This window comes from Mirounga leonina, unplaced genomic scaffold (genome assembly GCF_011800145.1).
Source record: "Mirounga leonina isolate KUSES-001 unplaced genomic scaffold, KU_Mleo_1.0 Mir_99188, whole genome shotgun sequence".
Classification (NCBI taxonomy): domain Eukaryota; kingdom Metazoa; phylum Chordata; class Mammalia; order Carnivora; family Phocidae; genus Mirounga; species Mirounga leonina.
In genome coordinates, this window is record NW_023270984.1 from 1 (window position 1) to 12033 (window position 12033).

The 12033-nt window shown below is 37.4% G+C and overlaps 1 protein-coding gene across 1 annotated transcript; it reads left to right on the plus strand.

The window, feature by feature from the left end:
* The first annotated feature begins 10348 nt into the window (after positions 1-10348).
* Positions 10349-11272, plus strand: LOC118006849 (olfactory receptor 4A15-like). Its single transcript, XM_034999647.1, has one exon. It carries the CDS (start codon positions 10355-10357, stop codon positions 11270-11272), a length of 918 nt encoding a protein of 305 aa, XP_034855538.1. The 5' UTR covers positions 10349-10354.
* Positions 11273-12033: the final 761 nt, after the last annotated feature.

Sequence of the window (12033 nt, forward strand, 5' to 3'; positions counted from 1 at the left end):
TTTTTTTTTTTTTTTTAAGATTTTATTTATTTATTTGAGACAGAGAGAATGAGAGGGAGGAGGGTCAGAGGGAGAAGCAAACTCCCTGCTGAGCAGGGAGCCCAATGTGGGACTCGATCCCGGGACTCCAGGATCATGAACTGAGCCGAAGGCAGTCGCTTAACCAACTGAGCCACCCAGGCGCCCCTGTTTCTTCTTTTCTAATGTATGCATTTAATGCTAATTTACATGTACTCATTGTGCAATGGCAATTTATGTGGAAGGATGGTTTTAGCTGCATTCCACAAAATTTGAAATGTTTTTCTTTCATGTTTTAATTAATTTAAAGTATATTTTGAATTTCACTTGTGACTTCTTTTTTGGCTCCTGAGTTAATTATCTGCTTAATTTCTAAATATTTGATTTTTTTTCATGATAGTTTTCTGTTTTTGCTTTTAGTTCAATTCCATTAATATCTAAGTCTGTAAGACTTGAATACTTTTGAATTTGTTAAAGTTTGATTGCTTATTTATTTGTTTATGTATTTATATGTTTAATCATTATAAAGTATTTTTAATGGTCCAGAACATAGTTTATCTTAGGGAAGGTTCTGTGATCACTTGATAAAAGCTGTGTATTCTTTTGGTCATTTAATTTCCAAATATTCAGGAGATATTATAGAATTTTTTTTGGGTACTGATTTGAATTTAATTTCTTTTTTGCTAAGGAATATGGCATGCATGATAACAATTCTTAAGAATTCTTGTTTGTTTTTTTGTTTGTTTTTTATTTTGTTTTTGTTTTTGGTTTTTTTTTTTTTGGTCCTGATATGGTTTATCTTCTGAATGGTGCATATTACATATGTATTCGGAGAGAATGTGTATTATGTTGTTTTGTCATGAAAGACAAGTTGGTTAATAGTGCTTTTCATTGCCATCTATTTCCTTCCTGATTCTCTGGGTTCTTGGTAAATTGACTCCTTTATCATTATGTTTTGGAGCCCTTTATTCCTGTTCATATTTAGTTTTCTTTAGTCTGCTTTATCAGTATATTCACTCCAGTTTAGTTTTGATCAGGGTTTGCATGGGATATTGTTGTCCATCCTTTCACTTGGCATAGATATGTCTTTACATTTAAAATCATTTTTTCTTTTTGTAGACAGCAAGCATATTGTGGTGTCTTGCTTTCTTACCCAATATGAACAGTCTTTATCTTTTACTTGTAGTATGAACCATTTATATTTAATAGAATTATTAATCTCATTTTCTCAAAGTGGTCTTTTTACAGTTTGTAGTTTGTATCACCATATTCAAAATTCCAGACAATACATTTGTTTGGTATTTTCTTAGGTCATTTTATTTTGTAAATAATATTTGAGGTATTTTATTTTGTATTCATCTCTCTCATTTTAATCTATTTGAATGACTTAGTTTCTTTTTTATCCCCAAATTGTTAATTTAATGGCCATTTTAAAACTATTGCTTTGTACAATGGTAGAAACATTCGATTGGCAACAGACCTATCCACAGAGACCTGGCAGGCCAGAAAGGACTGGAATGATATATTCAGAGCACTAAATGAGAAAAATATGCAGCCAAGAATACTATATCCAGCTAGGCTGTCATTGAAAATAGAAGGAGAGATAAAAAGCTTCCAGGACAAACAAAAACTAAAGGAATTTGCAAACACAAAATCAGCCCTACAAGAAATATTGAAAGGGGTCCTCTAAACAAAGAGAGAGCCTAAATGTAACATAGACCAGAGAGGAACACAGACAATATACAGTAACAGTCACCTTACAGGCAATACAATGGCACTAAATTCCTATCTTTCAATAGTGACCCTGAATGTAAATGGGCTACATGCCCCAATCAAAAGACACAGGCTATCAGATTGGATAAAAAAAAACAAGACCCATCAATATGCTGTCTGCAAGAGACTCATTTTAGACCCAAAGACACCCCCAGATTGAAAGTGAGGGGGTGGAAAAATATTTACCATACTAATGGACACCAAAAGAAAGTTGGGGTGGCAATCCTTATATCAGACAAATCAGTTAAACCAAAGACTATAATAAGAGATGAAGGACACTATATCCTACTTAAAGGGTCTATCCAACAAGAAGATCTAACAATTGTAAATATCTATGCCCCTAACATGGGAGCAGCCAATTATATAAGCCAATTAATAACAAAAGCAAAGAAACACATCGACAACAATACAATAATATTAGGGGAATTTAACACCCCCCTCACTGAAATGGACAGATCGTCTAAGCAAAAGATCAACAAGGAATTAAAGACTTTAAATGACACACTGGACCAAATAGACTTCACAGATATATTCAGAACATTCCATTCCAAAGAAACAGAATACACATTCTTCTCTAGTGCCCATGGAACATTCTCCAGAACAGACCACATCCTAGGTCACAAATCAGGTCTCAACCAGTACCAGAATATTGGAATCATTCCCTGCTTATTTTTGGACCACAATGCTATGAAACTAGAACTCAATCACAAGAGGAAAGTCAGAAAGAACTCAAAGACATGGAGGTTAAAGAACATCCTACTAAAGAATGAATGGGTCAACCAGGAAATTAAAGAATAATTTAAAAAATTCATGAAACCAATGAAAATGAAAACACAACTGTTCAAAATCTTGGGATGCAGCAAAGGCAGTCCTAAGAGGAAAGTATATAGCAATACAAGCCTTTCTCAAGAAACAAGAAAGGTCTCAAATATACAACCTAACCCTACATCTAAAGGAGCCGAACAAGAAACATATGATCCTCTCAATAGATGCAGAAAAAGCATTTGACAAAGTACAGCATTCTTCCTTGATCAAAACTCTTCAGAGTATAGGTATAGAGGGTACATACCTCAATATCATAAAAGCCATCTATGAAAAACCTCCAGCGAATATCATTCTCAATGGGGAAAAACTGAGAGCATTCCCCCTAAGGTCAGGAACACGGCAGGGATGTCAACTATCACCACTGCTATTCAACATAGTATTAAAAGTCCTAGCCACAGCAATCAGACAACAAAAGAAATAAAAGGCATCCGAATTGGCAAAGAAGAAATCAAACTCTCAGTCTTTGCAGATGATGTGATACTTTATGTATAAATCCCAAAAGACTCCACCCTAAAACAGCTAGAACTCATACAGGAATTCAGTAAAGTGGCAGGATATAAAATCAATGCACAGAAATCAGTGGCATTCCTATACACCAACAACAAAAAGGAAGAAAGAGAAATTAAGGAATCGATCCCATTTACAATCGCACCCAAAACCATAAGATATCTAGGAATAAATCTAACCAAAGAGGCAAAGAATCTGTACTCAGAAAACTATAAAATACTCATGAAAGAAATTGAGGAAGACACAAAGAAATGGAAAAACGTTCCATGCTCATGGATTGGAAGAACAAATATTGTGAAGATGTCAATGCCACCTAGAGCAATCTACACATTTAACACAATCCCCATCAAAATACCATCCACTTTTTTCAAAGAAATGGAACAAATCATCCTAAAATTTGTATGGAACCAGAAAAGACCCCGAATAGCCACAGGAATGTTGAAAAAGCAAAGCAAAGCTGGGGGCATCACAATTCTGGACTTCCAGCTCTATTACAAAGCCATAATCATCAAGACAGTATGGTATTGGCACAAAAAGAGACATGTAGATCAGTGGAACAGAATAGAGAGCCCAGAAATGGACCCTCAACTCTATGGTCAACTAATCTTCGACAAAGCAGGAAAGAATGTCCAATGGAACAAAGACAGTCTCTTCAACAAATGGTGTTGGGAAAATTGGACAACCACATGCAGAAGAATGAGGCTGGACCATTTCCTTACACCACACACAAATATAAACTCCAAATGGTTGAAAGACCTCAATGTGAGACAGGAGTCCATCAAAATCCTAGAGGAGAACACAGGCAGCAACCTCTTCGACCTGACGCAGCAACTTCTTCCTAGAAACATCACCAAAGGCAAGGGAAGCAAGGGCAAAAATGAACTATTGGGACTTCATCAAGATAAAAAGCTTTTGCAGAGCAAAGGAAACAGTCAATAAACCAAAAGACAACTGACAGAATGGGAGAAGATATTTGCAAATGATATATCAGATAAAGGGCTGGTATCCAAAATCTATAAAGAACTTATCCAACTCAACACCCAAAGAACAAATAATCCAATCAAGAAATGGGCAGAAGACATGAACAGATATTTTTCCAAGGATGACATCCAAATGGCCAAAAGACACATAAAAAATTGCTCAACATGGTTCAGCATCAGGGAAATCCTAATCAAAACCTCAATGAGATACCACCTCATACAGGTCAGAATGGCTAAAATTAACAAGTCAGGAAATGACAGATGTTGGCGGGGATGTGGAGAAAGGGGAACCCTCCTACACTGTTGGTGGGAATGCAAGCTGGTGCAGCCATTCTGGAAAACAGTATGGAGCTTCCTCAAAAAGTTGAAAAGTAGGGATCCGAAGAGGTACATGCACCCCAATGTTTATAGCAACAATGCCCACAATAGCCAAACTATGGAAAGAGCCAAGATGTCCATCAACAGATGAATGGATAAAAAAGATGTAGTCCAGGGCGCCTGGGTGGCTCAGTTGGTTAAGCGACTGCCTTCGGCTCAGGTCGTGATCCTGGAGTCCCGGGATCGAGTCCCGCATCGGGCTCCCTGCTCGGCAGGGAGTCTGCTTCTCCCTCTGACCCTCCTCCCTCTCATGCTCTCTGTCTCTCATTCTCTCTGTCTCAAATAAATAAATAAAATCTTTAAAAAAGATGTAGTCCATATATACAATGGACTATTACTCAGTTATCAGAAAGGATGGATACCCATCTTTTACATCAACATGGATGGGACTGGAGGAGATTATGCTAAGTGAAATAAGTCAAGGAGAGAAAGAGGGATGGGTGCCTGGGTGATAGACATTAGGGAGAGTATGTGCTAATGTGAGCACTGTGAATTGTGTAAGACTGTTGAATCATAGACCTGTACCTCTGAAACAAATAATACATTATATGTTAAAAAAAAAAAAAAGAAGATAGTAAGAAGGGAAAAATGAAGGGGGGCGGAATTGGAGGGGAAGATGAACCATGAGAGACTATGGACTCAGAAACAAACTGAGGGTTCTAGAAGGAAGGAGGGTGAGGGGAGGGGTTAGCCTGGTGATGGGTATTAACGAGGGCACATATTGAATGGAGGACTGGGTGTTATATGCAAACAATGAATCATAGAACACTACATCAAAAATTAATGATGTAATATATGGTGATTAACATAACATAATAAAATTAAAAAAAGACAAAATGCAAAACAAAAAAAATCATATACTGTAATTTTCATTCATTTTCAGGAAATAAGTTCCTTTAATTTTCAAATCAAAACCACATTGAGATCCCCCCTTACACCAGTTAGAATGGCAAAAATTGACAAGGCAAGAAACAACAAATGGAGAGGTTGTGGAGAAAGGGGAACCCTCTTACACTGTGGTGGGAATGCAAGTTGGTACAGCCACTTTGGAAAACAGTGTGGAGGTTCCTCAAAAACGTGAAAATAGAGCTAACCTATGACCCAGTAATTGCACTACTGGGTATTTACCCCAAAGATACAGATGCATTGAAAAGAGGGGCACATGTCCTCCAATGTTCATAGCAGCAATGTCCACAATAGCCAAACTGCAGAAAGAGCTGAGATACCCTTCAGGAGATGAATAGATAAAGAAGATGTGGTCCATATATACAATGGAATATTACCCAGCCATTGGAAAAAATGAATACCCAACTTTTGCATCAACATAGATGGGACTGGAAGAGATTGTGCTAAGTGAAATAAGTCAAGGAGAGAAAGTCAATTATCATATGATTTTACCTATTTGTGGAACAGAAGGAATATCATAGAGGACCTTAGGAGAAGGAAGGGAAAAATGCAGGGGGGAAAATCAGAAGGGGAGACCAACCATGAGAGACTATGGACTCTGAGAAACAAACTGAGGATTTTAGAGGGGAGGGATGGGGGAATGGGTTAGCTCAGTGATGAGTATTAAGGAGGGCACATATTGCATGGAGCACTGAGTGTTATATGCCAACAATGAATCATGGAAAACTACATCAAAAACTAATGATGTACTGTAGGGTGACTAGCATAACATAATAAAAAAAATAAATACGGTTTCAAATTCCTTAAAAAAATAAAAGTTTTCATGCTGTGACACAGACAGGTATATGTAGGAAATCCTCGTAGACCTTCTGAGTTGACAACATGGAACTGAGAGTCCTATAGCAAGGCACCAAGGGAGCTAGAATTCGGAGGGTGATATTCTAGAGAGGATAGAGCTGCCAAAACAGAGAGACAAGGGACACACACACACACACACACACACAGAGAGAGAGAGAGAGAGAGAGAGAGAGAGAGAGAGAGACAAGGGACACACACACACACAGAGAGAGAGAGAGAGAGAAGGGAGGGGGCTTGGGAGGGAAGGAGAGTGAGGAGGTGAGGGGGAAAGAAGATAAGGGAGAAGGAGAGTGGGGGAGGGAGAAGGGAGAGAGAAGGAGACAGAGGAAGGGAGAAGGATGGAGGAGGAAGAAGAAGAGGGGAGAGGAGGGAAGGGGCAGAGAGAGGGAAGGGGAGAGAGAGAGAGGCAGGGTGAGGAAGAGGGGAGGGGAAAAGGGGAGAGAGAAGAGAGACGGAGTATGAGACAGGACTTGAGAGAGAGCATGAGAGAGCATGAGTGGGACAGTGTGGGAGACAATGAGAGAGAGAGAGAGAGAAGGAAAGAATCAATGCTGGAAGGCTTCAAGGATCCTCCTAGATTGTTCATCAAAGTAGGGATCAATGTGTGCATGTGCTTTTGCGGAAACTACTTGAGGCTGGGTGGAGATTTACCTGGATGCATTAAGGAAGAGTGCCCAGTGCTCCCTGGGCCAGGCACAGTGCCCCTTCTCCCAGCTGGACAACCTGGGCAGGTTCTGGTTCACAGGGCAGGACACTGGCTGAGGACTTAGGAAGATCTTGCCTCGGTAGTGGGACATAATTAGCCTTACACTGAGCACTGTTCCAAGCCTGCCTAATAAACCATAACTGTAAGAATAAAGTCCCCAAGGAAAACATCCAAGAGAAACTAATGTTTTGTTTAGAATTTTATGTCTCTGCTAACATGAGAGATTGGTCTGATTATTGTTCTTGTGATGCTCTTGTTTCATTCTGGTTTAAGGGTTATGCTGGGTGCATAAAATGAGTCAGGAAGTATTTTAAGTTCCCCTCATCCCTGAGCTGTTTATTTATGATTGGCACTACATTTTGATTAATTTTTATTCTGTATCATTGATAACGTTATATAGGAATAGAATTTTGTTTAAAGATAGTAAATGATTCATTTACTTAAAAGTATTAGGTAATTCCAGGTTTTGTTATTTTTCTGTGTCTCTTTAGAAGGCTGTGTCTTTCATAGCAGAGCTCCACTTTCTAAATGGGCAAGTATACTGTCATAAATTCATTGGTGATATTCTTTTATTATCTTTTTCAGATCTGTAGACTACATTGATGACACCCTTTTCATTCTTGATTCTGATCCTTTGTTCTTTATCTTAGTTTTTCTTCATCCATTTTGCTAGGAACATTAATTTTATGAACCTTTCAAAGAACCAATTCCTAGATTTATGTATTTTCTCTATTTTTCAGTAAAATTCAATTTCAATGATTTCTGTCTTTTATTTCCTATTTCTTTTCTACAGTGTTCTCTGGGTTTATTTTGTTTTTCTGTTTTCAATTTTTTGAGATGGAATGTTAGTTCACTTCTTATAATCTATCTTGTTTCCTAATACTTGCAGATAAAGCTACAGATTTCATTCTACACACTCGTTTAAATGATTGCGAAACACTGTTATATTTGGGTTGAATTCCATTATGTATATTCTGTATGATTTAAGTCCTTTGAAATGCATTCCAACTTGTTTTCTGGCCGAGGGTAGTGTCTATTTTGGTGAATGTTCCATGAGCACTCTGAGGTAAGTGGAATCCTCCTACAGTGTTTTCTCCCTCCCTACTCCCATACTAATACAGGTTCTATCTACTTGCCTGTGTGCCGCTGTGTTTCAAACTCAAGACTCTTCCCCTTAGGGAAGAAGCTTGCTTTATCTACATTTGAGACAACATTTAAATGGGTTGTATGAAATTTGCTTTCATGATGTTCTGGAAGTCAGTTCAGGTGTCTGTGTGCAAAGACATAGCTTAAACCTAACTGAAATAGCTTTGCCTATTTCATGCTTGAAAGAAGAGAGTTTTTACATATTTTATTTCTGTCCACACTGGACATTTCTCTTTCGGTGATTCAATCTCAAGTTGTTCTTTGGGGATTCCATGTTCTCCCCCTTTGACCCCCAGAGGACATGTTTCTTCAAGTTCTGTTGTACATGGTGATTATCTTGGTGGCATCTCTGGAGATGCAGGTCTACCCTCAAAATTATGATGAAGGTCCCAATTAATTTAATTAGGGAAGAATCACTCTTGGAGATGCACCAATGAAATGACTGAGTAGTGCTTGTTGTGGTTCAAATGCAGATAAAATGTTTACACACCTTTGTCTTGACCTCAGAGAGTATTTGTATCAGTGTTCATATGACTGGCTTTTTCAGGAATCAAATGATGGACTCAGAACATAGTGAAGTATCTATGTGAAATTATTCTCCATCATTCAGGGAATCCAAAATTTAACTATACTTCATGAAGACAAACCAGTATAAATGATTGAGAATTGACTGTCATAAAGGCTACTTCACTATTTTACCTATATTGGCATGAAAAAGAAACCACACAATCTTTATTTAAAGAATTCACAATTTTCTCTCCCATAAAGTTGTGTTTTTTTTTTAACCTCAAGATATTGGTTTAACATTTGCTTGTTATTAGTGCAAATTATGCCAACAATGAAGATTTTGGGTCTCTGTTCACAGCCAATATTCAGGCTTGTTTAGATTACAGGAGCTTTGTATTCATTTTGAAAATCCCAGCAATTTAAGAAGTAACCTTTTTCTGAAAGACTGAAATGAATACAACTTTCTGCGAACGTGGAAAGCATTGTTCACACGGAGACAGTTCAAGGTCCAGTGATGGTGCATGTGTTTTCTTGGTCTGTGTGCACAGAGATGGCATCAATGCACAAAAGAGAAGGGAGAAGGGACTGCAACCCTGGATTGAATGGTGTTTCAGCATGCAGGTAACTCAGGAAGTGTAATCAGATGTAAGACTCCAAAGTAGTCTTTACATTTTACATGTTGACGGTGCTGGAATTCAGTTTTTTAAAAGTTCTCCTGTGTGAATCTGATAATCAGCTATATTAGGGATTCTTTATGGTTACTAGACTATATGGAAATTAGCTCAGTTCTGTAACACTCTTTTTGGCTATTTTCATATATAAAGATACAGAATAAATATACTTTCTCTAACATCAGTGTTTTTAGAAACTAGTTTGAGGTTTAAGGATATTTTGATGGGCAAGATACTTCTAACTCTACAGATGGTTTCAGTTGACATGTTCTCTGAACATTGTTTGCTGATCTGTGAAAGTTTAGAGGATGGTGTAGCATCCACAGACTTGAATGAATGATTTTGAAGAATCCAAAGTCACACTTTCATAAGCAAGCAATTACTTCAGTTCCTATGTTTCTGTTCACAGGTGAGTTTCAGCATCACAGCATATGTATGTTGCCTATTCCTATAAATGCTTCCTTATATGATTTACCCTCTTGCCATTGGTTTCTTTGTATTCTAATTTGCTTAGAGCTCTGTGTCTGATATTAACTCTGTGTATGTCCTCTGAAATGTAAAATTTCCCCCCATCTACATAGATCTATTGATGCCATGGTATCTTTTTAAAGTCCTTGAGATGTTTTGATATTGTAAAATATATCATAATTTCATTTATTAGTTAAGAGGACTCTAGAAGTTATAAAGTCATCTCTTTTTTTAACTGGGAAGTAAATAAAAATCTTGTTTTAGTTTTTCATTAACCTTAATCCATTTAAATTTTTATCTGAGGAATTCGCCATATGTATAATTTTACTAGCTTCCTGTTAAAAAGCTGGTTGTAGCAACCCATTTATTTATTAATGTGTCCTTTTCCCACAGTGTCTTTAATGACTTATCTCTGCCTTGGTCTGCAAGACTGCTGAGGTTAAGGAGCCTTGTATTTTAATTGCTGAAAGTACTGGAACATAAGAAATTATAATGCCTATTTGTTGAAAGAAAAAAGAAATTGTGTTAAGATTTCAGGAAGTCGCCCGTAATCATTATATTCATAGCTAATTTTATCTTGAACTGTGAAATAAGGACATGCAAAAGAACATATGGAACACAGAAACAATGTGACTGAGTTTGTTCTCTTGGGGCTCACCGAGAGCCTCCAAGGTCAGAAAATATTATTTGTTGTGTTTTTGATCATCTACATCATGACAATGGTGGGCAACTTACTCATTGTGGTGACTGTGGTGGTCAGCCCAACCCTGGATGCCCCTATGTACTTCTTTCTTGGTTACTTATCATTTATGGATGCTGTTTATTCTACTACAGTTACTCCAAATATGATTATAGACTTACTCTATGAGAAGAAAACCATTTCCTTCCAAGCTTGCATGTCCCAGCTCTTTATAGGGCACTTATTTGGTGGTGCTGAGATTTTACTCCTGGTGGTCATGGCCTATGACCGCTACGTGGCCATCTGCAAACCGTTGCATTATTTGACAATCATGAATCAATGGCTGTGTGTTCTCTTGCTGCTGTTGGCCTGGTCTGGAGGGTTTTTGCATGCTGTAGTTCAACTTCTCTTTGTTTACAACCTTCCCTTCTGTGGTCCCAATGTCATCGACCACTTCATCTGTGACATGTACCCATTATTAAAACTTGCCTGCACTGACACCTACATTATTGGCCTCACTGTGGTTGCCAATGATGGGGCAATCTGTGTGGTCATCTTTACAGTCTTACTCCTTTCCTATGGGGTCATTCTGCACTCCCTGAAGACCCATAGTCAGGAAGGGAGGCGCAAAGCCTTATCCACCTGTGGCTCCCACATTACAGTGGTGGTCCTCTTCTTTGTCCCCTGCATTTTTATGTATGTGAGACCTCCTTCTACCTTACACATCGATAAATTCTTGACTGTGTTTTACACAGTTATCACCCCTATGTTAAACCCTCTAATCTATACGCTGAGAAATGGAGACATGAAAAATGCCATGAGAAAACTGTGGACCAGAAGAAGAAAATGAGGCCAAAGAGAAATGTGTTACCTTTTTTCAATGAAGAGTTGCTCCATCCAGGAAAGGATTATGTATTTGTAATGAATTTCACCTCAGGTTTAATGAACTTGCGTATGAAGAAAGCATTTGAGATGTAAATACTTCTAATGATCACAAAAGATTTCTAAGATTTTCATAAATTTTTAGGAAAATAGATGTTTAGCTTTTGGGCATAAAATGTCTTTGTTGAAACTATAGGCTTATGTTTTATGTGATGAGTTATGCTATAGTCAATATTGGACCTTTATTTCATTAGTGGACAATTTTCACATGCTTTTCTTTTACATAATTGTTCTTTTTCAGAATTAATAGTGCCCATTACATATTTTAGAGAGAGAAGTTAAGAAATGGTACATAAAGACTTGGTTCACTCCTCCCATACAAAGTCAACTCATTTGATACTTGAAGTATATATCTTATTTTTGTATCTGCAAGATATTTAAGTATATCATTTTATTCACAGTGCTAAGCACAAAGGATTGAAAAGGAATGCTGCTTCCATATTGTAATATTAATCATAAAGAAGTTAAGTGAAGAAAAAAATCTGAACAAAAGATGTAGATTTAATAAGTAAGATTTACTTATTTTTCTGAGTGGGCACTCCTATTGTCTCCTCACATGGAGCAGCTTTTTTTGGTGTTATATTTTCATTGAGATTATCCATTAGTCTTCCCTGATAGTTTAGAATATCTGATAACATCTTGGCCATTTTTCAGTATCCCCATCTCTAC

Bases quoted from the DNA above. Each gene is read 5' to 3' on its own strand.
- LOC118006849 (XM_034999647.1), top strand. From the start codon at position 10,355: ATGGAACACAGAAACAATGTGACTGAGTTTGTTCTCTTGGGGCTCACC.